Source organism: Capsella rubella, unplaced genomic scaffold (genome assembly GCF_000375325.1).
Source record: "Capsella rubella cultivar Monte Gargano unplaced genomic scaffold, Caprub1_0 scaffold_4, whole genome shotgun sequence".
Classification (NCBI taxonomy): domain Eukaryota; kingdom Viridiplantae; phylum Streptophyta; class Magnoliopsida; order Brassicales; family Brassicaceae; genus Capsella; species Capsella rubella.
The window spans coordinates 3,391,797-3,411,146 of NW_006238920.1; the positions used below are offsets into that span (position 1 = coordinate 3,391,797).

Genomic DNA, 19,350 nt, shown 5'->3' on the forward strand with positions numbered 1-19,350 from the left:
CAACAACTCTAGTCTAGCAATACATATGAATAGGAAAAAAATGAATTGCCAAATTTAGAAAGAGTGAAAGATCTGTCAATTTTTTATAAAAAGGAAAGCAAAAAAAAATTGACATCAGCCCACAAAACTCTCCTGTCCAGAGCAGATTTGTTCATTTGTAGACATTGCAAATACGACAGAGTAACAAATAAAACCGAAACCAAAGAACAAAGAAGACAGGGGAGAGAAGACAAGAAAGAGCCAAAAATAAAAACGTAAAGAAGGATTTGAGTTTTCCTTTTAACCTCCCCTGCCTTGGCCGTCTTCTAAGGCAGAGGAGGAGATTCATTTCTTTCTCTCCCCAAGAAAACAAAAAAAAAAAATATCAGAAAAATAGTAGTCATTCCGGTATGGCGTTTCAGGATTTCGACAAGATCCAAGAACGCGTAAACGCCAATAGGAAACGTAAATTCAGGAAGAGAATCATCGTTGGATCGGTCTCTTTGCTTGTGGTTGTTGCTGCAATTGTTGGAGGAGCTTTTGCTTATGTTGCTTATGAGAAAAGAAATGAACAACAAGAAGCCAAGAACCATAACAAAAGCGGTAGTGGCAACAACGTTAAGGATGGTGAAAAGAAGAGCCAAAGCCCACCAAGCCCAAGCCAAAAACCTCCTGTTTCCCCAGAGCAATTATTGAAACCTGTTCAGGATGATAAGATCATTGAAACTCTTTGCAGTTCATCGCTTTACACGCAAGAATGCGAGAAAACGCTCAAAAACAGCACAGAGAAGGGTTTTGCTTTGGCTAATCCAACGACCTTCTTGACCTCTGCTATTGAAGCTATCAATGGAGATCTTGACAGAGTTCTAGAGCAGTTCTTGAGCCTCAAGACTGAGAATCAAGATGATATAGATGCGATTGCACAATGTAAGTTGCTTGTGGAAGAAGCAAAGGAGGAAACCGTTGCATCGCTGAAGAAAATCAACAGCACAGAAGTTAGCAGCTTCGCAAACGTAGTTCCTGACTTGGACAGTTGGTTAAGCGCAGTCATGTCTTATCAAGAGACATGCCTTGACGGGTTTGAAGAAGGAACACTAAAATCTGAAGTAAAGAAGAGCGTCAATTCTTCTCAAGTTCTGACCAGCAATTCCCTCGCGATGATCAAGTCCTTTGACGAACATCTTTCTCCGGTTATCAAGGCCGCATCACGACTTCTTCTTGATGAAATCCCCTCTTGGGTAAGCAACGATGATAGAAGAATGTTAAGGGCTGTTGATGTGAAGGCTTTGAAGCCTAACGCAACTGTAGCTAAAGATGGCAGTGGAAATTTCACAACCATTAATGATGCTCTAAATGCAATGCCTGAGAAATATGAAGGAAGGTACATATATCAAACCATTACCGTAACGTGATCATTACGTTAATTTATCTTTGATTTAGGTTTAGGTTTAGAAACTAAGTTAACTTTTTTGTTCAAATTCAAATCGTAGGTACATTATCTATGTCAAGCAAGGCGTTTACGACGAAACTGTGATTGTTGATAAGAAGAAGGCGAACCTTACTATGGTCGGAGATGGATCACAGAAGACTATTGTGACCGGAAACAAAAGCCACGCAAAGAAAATCCGTACTTTCCTCACGGCAACGTTCGGTAAGACCCTTAATTCTCTTACAATAAGTTAGAGACCAAATCAAGTATGCAAACGAGAAAGACACCAATAGATTTATATATTACACTAGTATAAATCTTGACTACTAACAAAAATGTTACCAAACATAACGTTAAACAAAACTAAAGCTTATTTTCTAAATGTTTGCTTTCCTTTTAATAGTTGCACAAGGAGAAGGGTTCATGGCACAGTCAATGGGTTTCCGGAACACGGCTGGACCAGAGGGACATCAAGCAGTCGCGATACGTGTCCAATCTGATAGATCTATCTTCCTTAACTGCCGTTTTGAAGGCTACCAAGACACATTGTACGCTTACACACACCGTCAGTACTATAGAAGTTGTGTGATAGTTGGAACAATTGACTTCATATTCGGGGATGCGGCCGCCATCTTCCAGAACTGTAACATCTTCATTAGAAAAGGCTTACCAGGACAAAAGAACACGGTGACCGCTCAAGGACGTGTTGACAAGTTTCAGACAACTGGTTTTGTGGTCCACAATTGCAAAATTGCTGCAAATGAAGACCTTAAGCCAGTGATGGCAGAGTACAAGAGTTATCTCGGTCGACCGTGGAAGAACTACTCTCGAACGATTGTAATGGAATCTACAATCGAGGATGTGATTGACCCGGTCGGATGGTTGAGATGGCAAGAGACTGATTTTGCGATAGACACATTGTACTACGCGGAGTACAAGAACAAAGGACCAAGTGGAGACACAGCTTCAAGGGTTAAGTGGCCTGGATATAAGGTCATAAACAAGGAGGAAGCGTTGAACTACACTGTTGGGCCATTCTTACAAGGAGATTGGATCAATGCCTCAGGTTCTCCTGTTAAGTTGGGTCTTTATGATGCTTGATGACAACTTGTTTTATTTTATAAGCAGTGCTGAGAGGAATTAAAACTTCATCCATGAAAAATCTGATACTAGAACATAGTGTGCTAAGAGATGTGTTGTATCAAAATTATATTAATTTGTGCTGAAAATATTTTTGAAAGGAAGCATATTATAAAAGTAATACTTAGGAGACAAATGGTTCCCTTCTTGCTCAATGAGAAGTCCCAATTTAGGACAAGGGAATGTTATAAGAACAAAGACAAGGACAGTTTTGTTCTCAAAGACTTTAGAACAAGTTACTACAATTTTCTCCTCTCATTCGATTACATACACTAGGACATGACTAACTAGTTAAGAATTGCAAAGTGGGCAAGAAACATATTCCCACTGATTAATATAAATAACTAAAAATTGTAGGCCAATGTAATTCACATCACTCAATTGATCTCAAATACGATGAAAGAACCTAAACAAACACTTTGGTTCTCAAATACTTCATAACAAGTTACTACAATTTTCTCTTCTCATTCGATTACACAATAGAGTATGCTTTTAAATACACTAGGATATAACCAATGTTCAAGAAAACGCTAGCCGGTAACTAGACGCCTAAACCATTTTTTAGAACACTGGATATAACTAACTAGTTACGAACCTAAATACATCAAATGTAACTCCGAATGAAAGAACCTAGCTAGACACGTTGATCATTCACTTCATAAGAGATCAATGCCTACAATTATAACAATAATGAGAGTGGTCTTTGGATGGAGTTCCACAATTGTAGCAAAAAGCCAAACCACATCTACAAAAAAAGTGTTGAAAGACATAAGTGTTTTGTTTCAAGATTTTGTGTTGTGCAAACAAGAACAAAGAAAGAAAGATACCTGCACATCATATATAAGCAACCCTCAGATTTTTCAATGTAGAATTTGCAAGAAGGACATCTTCTCCACTTCTTACCTTCAGCCATCTTCTTCAACAAAATATCATCTCTTCCTCTTTCGTTCTCGGCTAACTTCTGAAACTCCTCACATGTTATATCCGGATGCCACTTAGTTCCACACTTAACACACACCATTCTATGGCAGTGAGGGCATTCTGATTCATTTATCTTCTCTCCACTCTCATCCAAGAAGACCAAAGCAGAACAGTCCTTATACGGACAGTAGAACCTAGTTGAACCGGCCATTATCACCGCTTCGCAAAGAGCGTCTCCCCACCTATCAAAGACCTCTCTCGGTAGGATTAAACGACATTGATCCGGCTCAAGCACCCCGGAGCAACCAGAAACAGGACATTTGATTGAGAGGATGTTATCTTGTAACTTTGCAGCTATATACTTTGAGACACAATCATTACAGTAAGAGTGAGAGCATCCATTGATTCGAAAAGACTCACTCTTTGGTTTGCGTTCAACACATATCTCACAGTCAAAGGTACGTCTAGTGGACAAGGAAGACGATGAGGACTGACCCTTTTCCATAGCAACTGGAGTGAAACAGAGGATCTTGATATCGTCATCGTCGTCGCTGTATTGGTCAAGATCTATGAATTTTGAGAACTCTGATTTGATTAGGGTTCGGTGAGAAGAAGAACGAAGCCGGGGATAAAGGTGGCGATCACGGTCGTAATCCTCGACGGAAATGGCGTCAAGTTTGGTTGAACCACGAGAAGAGAGAGGTGTGGAGAAGATGGAGTTGGTGTCTCCGTCGCCATTGATGGACTGTGTTGTCATTGAAGGAAAAGATTAGGGTTTTGTGTTTCTCTTGCTTGCGTTGTTGGGTTGGTTTCTGAAGCGTCTCATTTTGGGTGATGTTAAAACCTAAACACAAGGTTTTATCTACAGAAGCGTTGTCCATAAATCAAACTATAATTAATAATTTTACAATTTAATGCCTATTGAAAGAGTCATATACTATATTTTCTTTAGATTTTTTTTTTTGCTAAATCTACCACTCTCTAGTCAGTCTTCCCCAGTTCCCCTAATTTCTTTCCATTTTTCCATTTCAATTTTTTTTTAATTTTTTTTACTATGAAATTTTCTGCATAAATATATTAAATAGATCTCCTTCTTTTTTTTTTTTTCAACGAAAGAAAAATAAAGCTTGGTGGACAAACACCATTACAAAAGAAATTTCTATCTAAACAACCAAATTTAGCTAATTGATGGGCATCTTCATTACAAGTTCTTTTTGCAAATACAAAGAAAATTTCAGTAAAAAAATTTGTCCAATGTATAATGTCTGAAACTATCCCTGTGATTGAGGCATTGTGAAGTGTCCCGTTAAGCATATTAATGAGATCATAACAATCGCTTTCAAAGTAAACTTTACGGTAACCCTTTAGCTAAACTTGATGCATTGCCGCAAGAAGGCCCTTTGCCTCAGCTTCTAAAGGAGTAGACGAATTTGGAAGTATAGAAGATCCCCAATATTTAGAATTACCCTCATTATCTCGGATTATCCAGCCACACGAAAATCTGGAAGTGTAAGGATCAAAAGCCGCATCGACATTACACTTAACAAATGGAAATTTTGGTCGACTCCAATTAAGAGAAGATGAACTTTTCGCTATTGAAGATATGTTCATGGATTGCTTCGATGTAGTAGCTTCAATCCATTCAGATGCATCAGCTTTAGCTCTAAGAATTAAATTATTACGGGAAGATTGAATTTGGTTAAAGGTTAAGTCATTCCTCGATTTCCAAAGATACCACAATAACCAAATCGGAAGAAGTTTAGTTTCCTTCGTAATGCCAATCTCTTGTTGAAAAAGCAAGATATCAGAGATATGCTCCCCTGTAGTTTTATGAGAATTGTAAAGAGATGGTAGAGGGATATTCGAATCCTGCCAATTTAGATTAGCATAAGAGCAACCAAAGAAGACATGATGGATATCTTCAACTTCAATACCACAACGGAGGCAGGTAGGATCTAACTGCAATCCTCTAGTGTTAGTCTAACATTTGTAGCCAGAGCGCGAGAGAGAAGACGCCACATAAAATGTTTCAGTTTTGGCATTATCAGAAGTTTCCATATGTTATTCTTTAATAGAATTGAACCATCAGAAATGATAGCTTGATTTTTCGCATTATCTAGATGATGAATGATAACCCAATACCCTGATCTGACATTGTATTCTCCTGATGAAGAATATGGCCATATAATCTTATATGAAGAAATAGCTTGAGGGATATAAATATTCGAGATTTATAAATAAGCCGAGATTGATCATCTGGATTCACCAAATCAGTGATAAGTTGATTGTTCCAACATTTATAAGTTCCCTTGGTCGAGATCAGATCTGAAATATGCAAGGAGAGGTCTGGTCTGATACTACGAACTGGGGTTGGAGGATGGGATGGAATCAGATTATCATGATTAAGGCGAATTGTGTCACATGTTCCTAAGTTATCACGATAACCTAATTTAATGATTTTCAAACCACATAGAATTGAGTGCTATCCAAACAATTGGTAAGGTTTTGATGTTGCGTTGAGAATGTGATCATCTCTATAGTAGCGAGTTTTCATAACTTTAGCAAATAAAGAATCTGGGAATCTTAGAAGTCTCCATGCTTTTTTGCAAGTAAGGAATCATTAAATTTGGTAAGATCTTTAAACCCAAGGCTTCCTTCTTTTTTTGGTTTTTGTAACTTTGCCAAGATATCCATGGAATTCCTCTGTTATTATTTTCCTTTTTCCCACCAAAATTTCCTAAGAAGAGCATCAATCTGGTAGACAATTCCATGAGGAAGTTTAAAAGAAGACATAGTATACACTGGCATCGCCATGGCCACTGATTTTAAGATGATCTCTTTGCCAGCAGGTGATAAGGTTCTAGAATACCAATTACTTGTTCTCTGTTTTACCTTGTCTAAAATGTAATTAAATATTTCTGATTTTTTCCTCCCAAACTCTTCATGAAGACCCAGATACTTACCACCACCTCCATGATTAGGGATTTGAAGAAGTTTTTTAGTTGATTGCGAAGATTCCCAAGAACACGAGAACCAAAAGTGATCAAAGATTTACTTGTATTTATCATCTGGCCCGAATAACACTCATAAACTTCAAAAGCTTCTTTTAAAACTCTACAGTTTTGGCTATTTGCTTGACAAAAAAACAAAGAATCGTCCACAAACTGAAGATGAGTAATGGCTGGAACTCCGTTTCCTATACGAATGCCTCGAAGATCTCTAGTTGACGCTCTAGAAGTAATGAGGTGACTTAAAATATCCACACACAAAATGGATAAATAAGGGGAAAGAGGATCCCCCTGACGGATGCCACGTTCCGGGACTATATAGCCTTGAGGAGAACCATTGGTTAGAACAGAATATCTAACTGATTTAACCAAAGCCATTATCCAGTTTACCCAAATGTCTGAAAAGCCAAAGAGTTTCATAGTTGTTTCCAAACCCACTCAACTTTGTCATAAGCTTTACTAACATCTGTTTTTATCGCCATGTAGCTTTGAGAAACTCTTTTCCTAACCTTCAGAGAATGCATAACCTCATGGGCAATAAGAATGTTGTCTGTAATCAACCGCTCCAGAATAAAAGCAGCTTGTGAATCCGAAACTATCAACCCTAAATGACTTTTTAGTCAAGAAACTAGACATTTAGAAATTATCTTATACAAAACATTGCATAAAGCAATGGGTCTGTAATCAGAGAGAGAGTTGTTTTTTTTTTTGTTTTTTTTTGTCATCCATCAGGGAGAGTTGTTGGATTATCAATTTTTGGGATCAAACAAATGTTTGTGTGGTTAATATTTGGTTTCATGAAGGAAGTTTCAAAGAACTCTCTAGCATCTTTCACAATATCATCACCAACTACGTCCCAACAGCTTTTGTAGAACCTTGGGGCCTTATCATCACCAATTGTACAAACAGCAGCATAAATCTCAGCAGGACTAAACTCTTTGGTCAAATCTTCATTAATAGCAGGAGTTACTGTAACTTGAAAATCACCAAAATCTATCGGCGAAACGCGATGACCAGAAGTTAAGAAGAGTTTAGTGAAAAAATGTTGAGCATCAACACCAATCGATGAATCTCCCCTATAAATATTATATTCATCATCTCTTATACTTGTGAAATAAGTTTTTGCATAACGTAGTTTAGTGCTGATTTATTAGATTAGATATCCTTTATAAATTTATTAGATTATAGGGCAGATTTGTTATGGTTGAACCTTTAGAATTTCAACTCTAAATTTTAAGCTATAGATGATTTTGTTGTGGTTGTAATATTTTGGTTGTAAAAATTAAAATTTTAGAAAGCTTAAATTATGTGTTTAAAGAAAAAATACATTGTACAACAACAAGAAAAATATTAAGAAAATATTTTGCTGTGAATTAAAAAAACAATAGAAAGATTATAAAGTATAATTGCTTTAGAATTTAGATATAGGTTGTAGACCAAAATATGTTGTCGAAAGAATTCAAAGCAACAACCAATCAACCCTATGTATTTTTCTATTTTGAACGCATAATTATTAACAACTGATTATACATAATTTCAAAAATAGATCTTTTTCAATATCACTTTTCAAAATTACTCCCTCTCTCAAACACTCAATTTATCAAAAATGCCACTAAAATTTTGAAATTTATCCAAATATGTGTGCAACCTTGTAAAACTACACATAAATTAACTTTATATGTGTGAAAATATATATATATATATATATATATATATAAATTATACACATGTAAATATGCACATCTTATAAACCTTGTAAACCTTTTAAGAACTTATAAATATTTGGATCGAACTGTTTACATATGAAAAATTATAAAGTTTTATATGGTTTATAAGGTAGTTCTAGATGGTTTATAAAGTTTTATATGGTTTTCAAATTCTGGTGGAGTACCAAGAGTAACACCCGAGGCCTCGATTGGATGGCTTGGGATAAAATTAGCATTCCCCAATCTTTGGGAGGATTGGGATTCCGTGAGTTAAAAGAGTTCAATTTGGCGCTTTTAGCAAAATAAGTTTGGCGTCTCCTTCGATACCTTGAATCCCTTTTAAGTCGGGTCCTAAAGTTCGGTATTATCGGTATTCTAATCCGTTGGATACTTAACCGGCAAACTCCCCTTCTTATGTATCGAGAAGTTTGATGACTGTGAAACTACTCCTACAAAAACGTATTCAGAAGAACCTAAGATCGGGTTTTAATACTAGGCAAGGAGCGATAACTGGATCCCATTCCGGCAGGTCGGCAAAGGATATCGGTGGAGAAAGAGATCAAAATTTATACTTAAATAATCTAATCGACTTTGAGACAAAAACGTGGAGAGAAGATAAGATAAGAGAGATGATAGACCCTAGGGATGTTAGTCTAATCCTAGGTCTAAAACCTAGTCGGAGTTTTCAGTTAGATTGTTATGTATGAAGCTATTCAAAATCCGGCAAAATACACGGTGAAATTTGGCTATCTCTTGGCCACTCAAGGTGAACGCGAGGAAGCAGAAGTTAATTAGCCTTGCGTGACAACCCTAAAGCACCAAGTCTGGAAAAACACGTGCCCGAAAAAGGTTACGCATTTCATATGGCAGGCCATTGCGGGTTGTATTGCGGTTTGTAGCAAACTAGCTGATCGTCATTGTGGTAATTATCGTTTATTTGAATGTCTCCCTACGAACCAAGTTTGGACTGTCTTGCCGGTACCGTTTAATCAAGGGTTGTTCCCGAGTGACTCTTTGTTTAGTGAAAAGACCAAACCCATTATTTTTTTAACATACATAGCTAACCGGATTAAACCAACTAAACCAGCTAGACCGGACTAAATCAATTTAAACCAATTAAACCGGATTAATTCAATTTAAACTGATCAGACCAAACAAATCAGATTAAACCATTCCAAATCAAAAAAAAAAAACCAGCGGAAGACTCAACAAACAATCCAAATAATTCAATAGTATTAAAATCATCAATCCAACAATCATTCCAATCCAAAACCAGCAATCCTAAACATGCTTCTAAATTCCAAAACTAGCATTCTAATAAAAGTCATAACATAATTCATAAAAATATCCAACAAGTCCCTAGATCACTTTACTCTCCTCATGAGCGACACCCAAACCCTAACATCACTCCAGTCGCTTCTCATCAACGGATCTCCTTCTCCTTGCACTCCATGGCCGATTGAGACTCTCTAAAGGCATAGAAATCACAACAGATAAAACAAGCATACAAGCAAGAAAATCAATCAACAATCATAGAAATCACGAAAACCTGAATCAAAACTGCTTAGATTAGTCTGGGTCATGCACTCACCTTTACAGGTGGGATGAAAAGACACGAAACAGGGAGAACAACAAAGGATCAAACTCTCCTAATCAATATACTCACGTTTCATATCCTATTTTTTTATACTCAACCACTTCCCCCGTTCATAGGTCTCAACCTATTAATCGCACAGGCTCGTCATCAGGCCTCTGCCTTCAAACTTCGGTATCTAGGAAGTCTCAATACTCCCCCCGCTCTCAAGTCGCAACCTTCACGTCATACCGGCTCAGCATCAGGCCCTCAGCTTCAAGCTACGGTATCCAGGGAGTCACTCTCGCTCTCAGGTCGTGACCCTAAAGCATGCTCTCGAATAGTCATCCGAGGCTATCACATGTCATCGGAGCAAATAAGTCTAAACGCCCTCGTGCATATCTCTAGATCATATATACCTCATGTGGTTCCCCTATAACATCTAAGCCTCCCAAACTTTGGTCAGAAGATTTACTCGGTTAGCTGCCTCTAACCCCAATGGCTCCTGAGAAGTAGCACACAACCGCAAAGTGCTAATCTCACCCACCAAAGTCTCCAAATCATGCTCCTGACCTAAAGCTGCCTGCTTCCTACTCAAACCATCGGCAATCAGATTAGCCTTACTGCGATGGTAAGCTATCTCCATATCATAATCCGCTACGAGCTCCATCCACCGCGTCTGCCTCAAAATCAACTTTGGCAAAGTGAATATATACTTCAGGCTCTTTTGATCTGTAAACACCTTGATCTTCTCCCCAAACAGATAGGATCTCTCCAAATCTTCTGAGCAAAGACTACCACCGCCATCTCTAAATCGTGGATAGGATAGTCGCCCTTATGCTTCCACAACTACCGCGAAGCATATGCAATCACCTTACCCTGCTGCCTCAACACACAACCTAAAGCAACTCCTGAAGCATTCGTGTACACCACATAAGGCTCCCCATACTCTGGTAAAGCCAACACCGACATACTCGTCCAAACCTCCTTAAGTTTAGCAAAACCCTGCTCACACTCAAGAGTCCACACAAAAGAAACATCCTTCCCCGTAAGCTTGGTCTTTGGTTGAGCCGTGCTTGCAAAACCCTTGATAAACCGTGTGTAATACCCCGCCAATCCCAGAAAACTCAGAATCTCCGTGGCATTCTACGGTCTAGGCCACTCTCTGATTGCCTCGATCTTCTCCGGATCCACAGATCTCCCTCTACAGACAAAATGTGATCTAGCAAGCCCATCTCTCTTTGCCAGAAACTGCACTTGCTTAGTTTAGCGTCTAGCTTCTACTCCCGCAGCTTCTCCAAAACCGCCCTCAAGTGCGTCTCATGCTCTTTAGGACTCGTAGAGTACACCCGGATATCATCGATGAAGATAATAACAAATTCATCCAGAAACTCCAAGAACACGTTATTCATCAGCCTCATAAACGCCGATGGTGCATAAGTCATACACAACATGAAATGGTACTTGCATACGTTTTATAGAATATTCAATCTATTTTTTATTGTATCATAAAGAATAATGTATTTGATTTGGATGTTCTTTTCTTGTCTTCATTATATTGTAGTGGTACCATAGAACTAGGGTTAGGTAATAATGTATTATCAAATTAAATAAATATTTTAATTCACCATCTGATGCGAATGCATATTGTTTGAGTTAGCAATCAATTAGTTTTTTGGAGCAATGGACGGCACATGAAGATCCTAGCAGCAATAATCAAATCACCTAAGAACTTGGTACACATCAAGGAGCAAAACTAGTTTGAAATAGTATTTGATCTTTGATGTTTTATTTGACTAGTTTGAAGTATTAGGTTTGTGGACAAAATTACCCTTAATAATCCATTAGTTTAACCACATGCCCCTTCCCAGATAAAAGCAAACAACAAAGAAAACAAATATTTTTAATTTTATTCTTAATTAATTTAATTTGTTGATTAACAAAAAAAAATAAATAAATTATTAGTTGACTAAATAAACGTAGTTAAATCTAAAGTCAAAACGCCACGTTTCAAATTACCATAAATTAAATACTCATTAAGTGGTAAGAAAAAACTTAGCTTCTCTTAACAAGTACGGTTTTCTTTTTTCCCTTTATTTTTTTTGGTTTGGGTTTAAACATCATTTACAAAACAAAACAATAAGCTTTTTAACGGTAAGGATATATCTCCGATAGACACTTACCAACTTGCCATGGCAAAATCAACTAGCTGGAGAATGACCCAAATCGTAGAGGAAGTCGTGGATACAGACCTAGAAGTCATAGTGGGCTCATCTTAACCAGAACCTATGACTATAGCAGCACAGTGTCAAATTGATGCCTCATGGCATAGTGATGATCTTTATACGGGGTTGGGGTTTCTTTTTGTTTAATGAATATAATCTTTTATAATATTTTTGTTATATATTATCTAATTAATTAATAAATTATATAATTAAAAAAAAATTGTTGACATTTCCGACAAATTTAAAGTGGCAGTCGGAAATTAGTCGGAAAACAGAACCGGGAAAATTTCCGACTAGTTTCCTACGACGTTAAATTCCGACTAATTTCCGACTAATCCTACGACTATTTTCCGACGATATTTTCCGACCACTTTTCCTATCAAAAACCGGCGACATTTCCCGATGCTATTCCGACGATCTTTTCCGACAACTTCCCGACGAGATCGTTCGATCCGACAACATCTTCCAACTAATATCCGACGAGTCTTTTTCGAGAAAATTCCCGCTAATCGTTTCGTTGGAAATTACCGACCAATTTCCGACGAATTTACGTTTCCGACCAAGGATTTCCGAGGATTCTGCTTTCGTCGGAAATTTGTCGGAATTTCTCTTTTTCGACTATATCGGTCGACGGAATATGCTATGTTTTCTTGTAGTGTAGGTACGTTTCATCTACTTGGACTAAAATGTACTATAAGATCTCTATCCATCTTCCATGCTAAATTAGAATCCGGTTTGAGACAGATTGTGCAGATCTACCAAAAATGTTGGAAGAAGAGGGAGAGTGGATAATTTTTACATCTGAATTAGACCTTTTTAAGATTCTCCAGTCATCTTTTAGTGATTTGTTTATAATTTAATTTCTCGTAGTCATAATGTGTGTGCTGATGCCCTTGCAAAGGGCGCTCGAGTACGTGGTGATACCTTTTCCCATGTAAGCTTTTGGTGTCCGGAGTGGCTGCCTTTTGAGGCCAACCTTTTCGAACAAGTTTAATAAAATATGATGTTTTTTATGTCAGAAAGAAGATAACAACTACTACAGGGAAGATAATAACTACTACAGGAAATTAAATATGATCTTTTTATAGTACTTGCATACATTTTATAGAATATTCAATCTATTTTGTATTGTATCATAAAGAATAGTACATTTGATTTGGATGTTATTTTGTTGTCTTCATTATATTGTAGTGGTACCATAGATCTACGGTGTGGTAATAATGTATTATCAAATTAAATTCATACTTTAATTCACCATCTGATGCGAATGCATATTGTTTGAGTTAGCAATCAATTAGTTTTTGGAGCAATGAACAACACGTGAAGATCCTAGCAGCAATAATAAAAATCACCTAAGAATTTGGTACACATCAGGGTGCAAGACTGGTTTGAAATAGTATTTGATCTATGATCTTTTATTTGACTAGTTTGAAGTATTAGTTTTTTGGACAAAATTACCCTTAATAATCCATCAATTTAACCACACGCCCCCTTCCTAGATAAAAGCAAACAAGAAAGGAAACAAATATTTTCAATTTTATTCTTAATTAATTTAATTTGTTGATTATCAAAAATAAAGAAATAAATTATTTGTTGTGGGAATTTCAAAAATACTTCTTTTCCAATACTACTTTTTTAAAATACCCCCTTTCTAATTTGATCAAAAATTCATTATAAAATTTGAAATTTATCAAAAACATATGTGTAAACTTATATTTATAGACACAAATTATCTTTATATGTTTGTAAACTTTTATATATATTTCATAACTACCGTATAAATACCTTTTAAAAACCTTTTAAAAATCATTTAAAAACCTTATAAAAACTGTGTAAACCTTTTAAAAACCTTATAAAACATTATAAATGCCGTTTAGAACCTTTTAAAACCTTATAAATATTTGGATTTAGTCTCCTAGTAGTAATGATGATCTCGATGTACCTTATTAACCATATAAAAGTTTATAATTTTTCATATTTGAAAATGGATATTTTTTAAAATGGATAGAAAAGAGGGGTATTTTTAAAAAGGGATACATCAAAAGGGGTATTTCTCAAAAATTCTCTTATTTGTTGACTAAATAAACTTATTTAAATCTGAAGTCAAAGCGTCACGTTTCAAATTACCATAAATTAAATAATCATTAAGTGGTAAGAAAAAATTTAGCTTATCTTAACATGTAGGGTTTTCATTTTCCCCTTTATTTTTTTTGTTTGGGTTTAAAAATCATCTAGAAAACAAAAAAATATATATATTTCTGTCTTCCATCTCTTTTCTTCAATCAGATTATTCACAAAATATTTCTTTCTCCAAAGACAAAAGATAATGTTTTAATTTCAATGCCTGTGAGATACGACAAATACCCAAGCGAGCAAAAATCAGACAAGTAAACGAGCATAAAACTTTTGTCTAATTTTTTTTTGAAGAGTTTAGCACTGAAGTATCTGAAGCTTGTTTTAACTCTTGTGTGGTTTTATTTTGACATAGTACGTACAAGAGTGAAGAAAGGGAAGATGAACAATTCACAACCCGAATCTGGTTTGTTTTCATTGATCAACTCTTGTTATGTGCGCTTTGGTATGGATTCAGAATTAGGTGATGATTATTTGGTAAGTTCATTCGCATTTTGTGCATCTCGTTTCAGATTTGATTGTTGTTTTGTTAGTCCAGTTTGGTCTAGGAGAATTAATACTTGTCAAAATTAAATGGATAGCTCAATATGGTTTTGCGTAGGCTTATGTACTTGTTCTATATATTATACCTTGAGTATTGGTTTACATTGACAGTGTTTTACTGAAGCTACCTACCAAATTTTGTTTGGAATATATTAAATATATGAATCAGTTAAACTTAAACCACGAAACTAGAGATTTTAATTTGGGTTGATGGATTTGATTAATATATTATGAGTTTTTCCATATTTGTTAGTCATGGTTTTTTTTTTAATAAACAGGTAAAAATCCAATAAAGAGTCACCTCTTTTGTAAGTTGTAAAATAGGCTTGAAGAAGGAGCATAAAAGGAGAGAAGAAAGTGTTGAACCAGATAAAATAACACCATCTTATTTTGACGAGTTTTAGATTAAGGGATCTGAAGCTGGGTTTGACTTGCGTTGTTTTTTTGTTGATATATTACGTACGAGACGGAAAAAAGTGAGGACGAACATTTCACAACCCAAAGCTGGTTCGTCTTCATTGAACAAGTCTAGTTGTGTGCGCTTTGCTTTGGCTTCAGAATCAAAAGACGATTCTCTGGTGAGTTCACTCGCATATGAACTGGTTTGTGTATCTTGTTTCTGATGTGATTTTTTTTGTTAGTCTGGATTGTACTCGGAGTGTTAATACTTGATGAAACAAAATGGATTAGCTCAATATGGTTTTTGTTTTAGTTTCGTACATATGTTAGGCTTATCTATTGTATTTGATTGTATTTATAGTTGTATAGAGTGAAAATTTTATGGGAGAAAACCTTGCTCCTGCAAACAATTCTTGTATAGCCATCGGAAAACTAGCATTCCAGGTAACACCAATATGTTGTTTATTCTTGATGTATGCTTGAAGTTTTTGGTTAAGTACAAACTCGTTAATGACAAGAGCTAAATATATATTTCAGTATTGTAGGAAGTTTCATCAATTGTGACCAATATGTATCTTCCATGGGCTGGATTATTCAATATGGCGGAGTTAATTTAGCAGCCTTATAAGTCCAATATTTTACTGGCGATGTCTAGACATGCATGCCGAATAAAATATTGCTTCATTTATAAAGCTGCTAGAGTCACTTCTCCATGTTGAATAATTGAGCCTAAGGAAGAGACAACATTGGTCTCAATTAATGAGACTTCGTGATTAAACTAAAATGTAAAGTAATCTCGAATCATTCACGACTTGTTACTTAAACAGAAACTTCAAGCATACGTCGACAATAAACAGAATAATGGTGTAATATGTATGCTAATTCTCCAATGGCTATACAATCATTGTTTGCAGAAGCAATAATTTCTCCGGTAAAATTTCCACTCAATACAAATCATAAAAACTATTAAATACAATAGCTAATTATAAATACAATCTAGGGTTAATTGGAGGTTTAGACAGTTTTTGAAAAAAAATAAGAAAGTTGGACCCTTTACTATTTGCAATTGGGGAAAAGTGATCATTAGTGGTTGTGAGAGAGGATGTGTGAGAGAGGGAGATTGTTAGTGGTGTTGAGAGAGGGGAGGAGAATCTTAGTTTTCTTTTTTTTTTCCACCCCAAAATTTTTAGAATTTGATTTTATTACAATTTTGTAATCCAAAAAATTATTACAATTAAATTTTATATCTTTAAAACTCTTTTTCGAATCTAAAAAGTATAATTTTGATATATTTTAACCAACATTATATCTCTTATATGTACTCCATTTTTAGTGTTCGTAATATGTGGAGTACGGATATTAGAAGAATACTTAGAAATATGAACACGAAACGGAGAGTACGAACACTATATATGGAATACAAACATGAAGCATGATTTAAAAACAATATTTAATCCAATTAATAAGCTAAAGAAACAAAATTGGAAAAACAAAAATTAATCTAGAGATCATAACATGAGGGTAAATGCATATTTAATGAAGTAAAAACAATATAAGGGGAGTACGAACACCATAAGGAGAATACGAACACATAAATGGAGTACAAACACCATAAGAGGAGTGAGTATGAATACTAGAAAGGGAGTACAAATAACGGAAACTGAGTTCGAACATACTAAAAAAGTATGAACACTAGGCATAGACTACAAACGTATTTAGATAAGATAAGTAAAATATTTTTGAACAGCAAAATATGTCAAATCTGGTCTCTATAGATTGATAAAAACTTTCTTAACATTAATATCATATTAGAATCATTTTTTGATGAATAATTTATGATATATTTCTGTTTTCAATATTTGAGATAAAGAAGAAACAGTACGAACATATGCTACAATATGAACACGAGACGGGGAGTACGAACACAATATATGGAGTACGAACATGAGACATGATTTAGAAACATTATTTAGTCCACTTGATAATCTAAAGAGACATTTTTTTTAAATGCATCATCCCCTCAATTTTCAAATCTAAACCCTAAATAACATTAGTCAACCCAGACATAACTTTAAATATAAACCCTAAACAAACTCTGTATGAAGACAACATATGAACATAAATACCAGTGTAGTTATTTGAACTCCGAGATGGGTATTCTTATATATCAACGAACTCTGTATTTAGTGTACATTCCACCGCCAAACTAGTAATTAGATTTGAACTATGAAATGGGTATTCATAAATATCAACGAACTCTGTATTTAGTGCACATTTCACCCCAAACTAGTAATTAGATTTGAACTCATAAATGGGTATTCATAAATATCAACGAACTCTGTATGTAGTGTACATTTCACCCCCAAACTAGTAATTATGTTTGAACTCTATAAGGGGAGTACGAACACCATAAGGAGACTTCGAACGTCAGAAATGGAGTACAACCACCATTAGAGGAGTATGAATACTATAAAGGGAGTACAAATAACGGGAAACTGAATTCGAACACTACATACAGAAATATGAACACTAGACATAGAGTACAAACATATTTAGATTAAAAAAAATACACTATTTTTGATCTGCAAATGTCAAAATTGATCTCTATAGATACAAAAAACATCTTTTAAACATTAATATCATATTAAAATTATTTTTTGGATGAATAACTTATGATATATTTCAGTTTTCAATATTTGGACTAAAGAAGAAAGAGAAAAAACAAATTAAATAAAAGATAAAAGTGATAATGATGTGTACGTAGAGAGAGATGTTCATTTCACTAATTTGTAATAGTTCATGGTCTAAAAACACAATTACTTTTGCAAAAAGTGTCCAAACCACAAGTTATACCTACAATCAAAAGTATGTACTTGTTCTATTAGTTTTACCTTAGTTCTGGTTTACGTTGATAGTCATTTATTGAAGCTAGCTATACAAATTTATTTTTGGATTCTCATAATTGTAATCTATCAAAATAAAAAATAAGGAAATTAAGAGATGTTGGTTGATGGATTTGTGTGTAAAAAAAAAATTTGATCGACAATATAAGTAGAACTATAATTAACATATACGCAAATATATTTCGAATGATAAACCCTTTCTGAAAACATACGTCTGGCCTTTGATCTTCCATCAGTCTGCAAGCATTACATGTAAAACAATAGAGTCTAAGAAGAAGGATGGTGATCGTGAACATTGAAATCAAGAATTGTAGGGGTTAAAACAACAAAAAATATATCCAAGCTGAGATCTTAACTAGTTTTAATAGATTAAAGTTTTTATTTCATTCTTATCCCCTTAAGGGAGAAGATATAAATATATCTCTTACCCCGTTTCTTCTTTTATTAAATATTTCAACACGATTGTGTGCCATATGAATCTCTTAAATAAAAGTTTTTTGTATAACCTGGAATAACGTCACTAGAACAACAAGCCATACACAACATGAAATGGTACTTGCATACGTTTTATAGAATATTCAATCTATTTTGTATTGTATCATAAAGAATAGTACGTTTGATTTGCATGTTCTTTTGTTTTCTTCATTATATTGTAGTGGTACCATAGAACTAGGGTGAGGTAATAATGTATTATCAAATTAAGTACATACTTTAATTCACCATCTGATGTGAATGCATATTGTTTGAGTTAGCAATCAATTTGTTTTTTGGAGCAATGGACGGCACGTGAAGATCCTAGCAGTAATAATAAAAATCACCTAAGAATTTGGTACACATCAATGTGCAAGACTGGTTTGAAATAGTATTTTATCTTTGATCTTTTATATGACTAGTTTGAAGTATTAGTTTTTTAGACAAAATTACCCTTAATAATCCATCAATTTAACCACACGCCCCCTTCCCCAGAAAAAGCAAACAAGAAAGGAAACAAATATTTTCAATTTTATTCTTAATTAATTTAATTTGTTGATTATCAAAAATAAAGAAATAAATGATTTGTTGACTAAATAAACTTATTTAAATCTGAATTCAAAGCGTCACGTTTCAAATTACCATAAATTAAATACTCATTAAGTGGTGATACAAGACTCGGTGGTGAGCTTGTATTAGGATAGATATGATGGCTTCACAAGATGGCGGTCGCTTCTCTCTTGTGAAGGAAAGATGGTCGTTGATGTAGATCTGACACGGTGGCGGTCGCTTCTCTCGTGTGGGATCGAATGAAGGGGAAGTGCTGGCGGATTGAAGTACACCACAGATATGTGATTGGTCTCTGATACAGTACACGAACTCAGCCTTGTGGAATCACACACACAAGACAAAGAACAAGC

At 35.0% G+C, this 19,350-nt stretch overlaps 2 protein-coding genes and 1 pseudogene across 2 annotated transcripts; 1 reads left to right on the forward strand and 2 right to left on the reverse strand.

Moving 5' to 3' along the window:
* The first annotated feature begins 206 nt into the window (after positions 1-206).
* On the forward strand, positions 207-2,673 carry LOC17889308 (probable pectinesterase/pectinesterase inhibitor 13). Its single transcript, XM_006295353.2, has 3 exons — positions 207-1,360; positions 1,470-1,630; positions 1,812-2,673. Exons 1-3 carry the CDS (start codon positions 390-392, stop codon positions 2,507-2,509), a joined length of 1,830 nt encoding a protein of 609 aa, XP_006295415.1. The 5' UTR covers positions 207-389; the 3' UTR covers positions 2,510-2,673.
* Positions 2,674-3,177: 504 nt separating this feature from the next.
* LOC17887764 (probable E3 ubiquitin-protein ligase RNF144A-A) lies at positions 3,178-4,235 on the reverse strand. The gene is made up of 2 exons (XM_006295771.2): positions 3,376-4,235; positions 3,178-3,293 (listed from the first exon to the last, which is right to left on the reverse strand). Exons 1-2 carry the CDS (start codon positions 4,224-4,226, stop codon positions 3,215-3,217), a joined length of 930 nt encoding a protein of 309 aa, XP_006295833.1. The 5' UTR covers positions 4,227-4,235; the 3' UTR covers positions 3,178-3,214.
* A 2,963-nt stretch (positions 4,236-7,198) lies between these two features.
* The window catches only part of LOC111830950, a 17,543-nt pseudogene continuing 5,391 nt past the window's right edge, over positions 7,199-19,350 (reverse strand).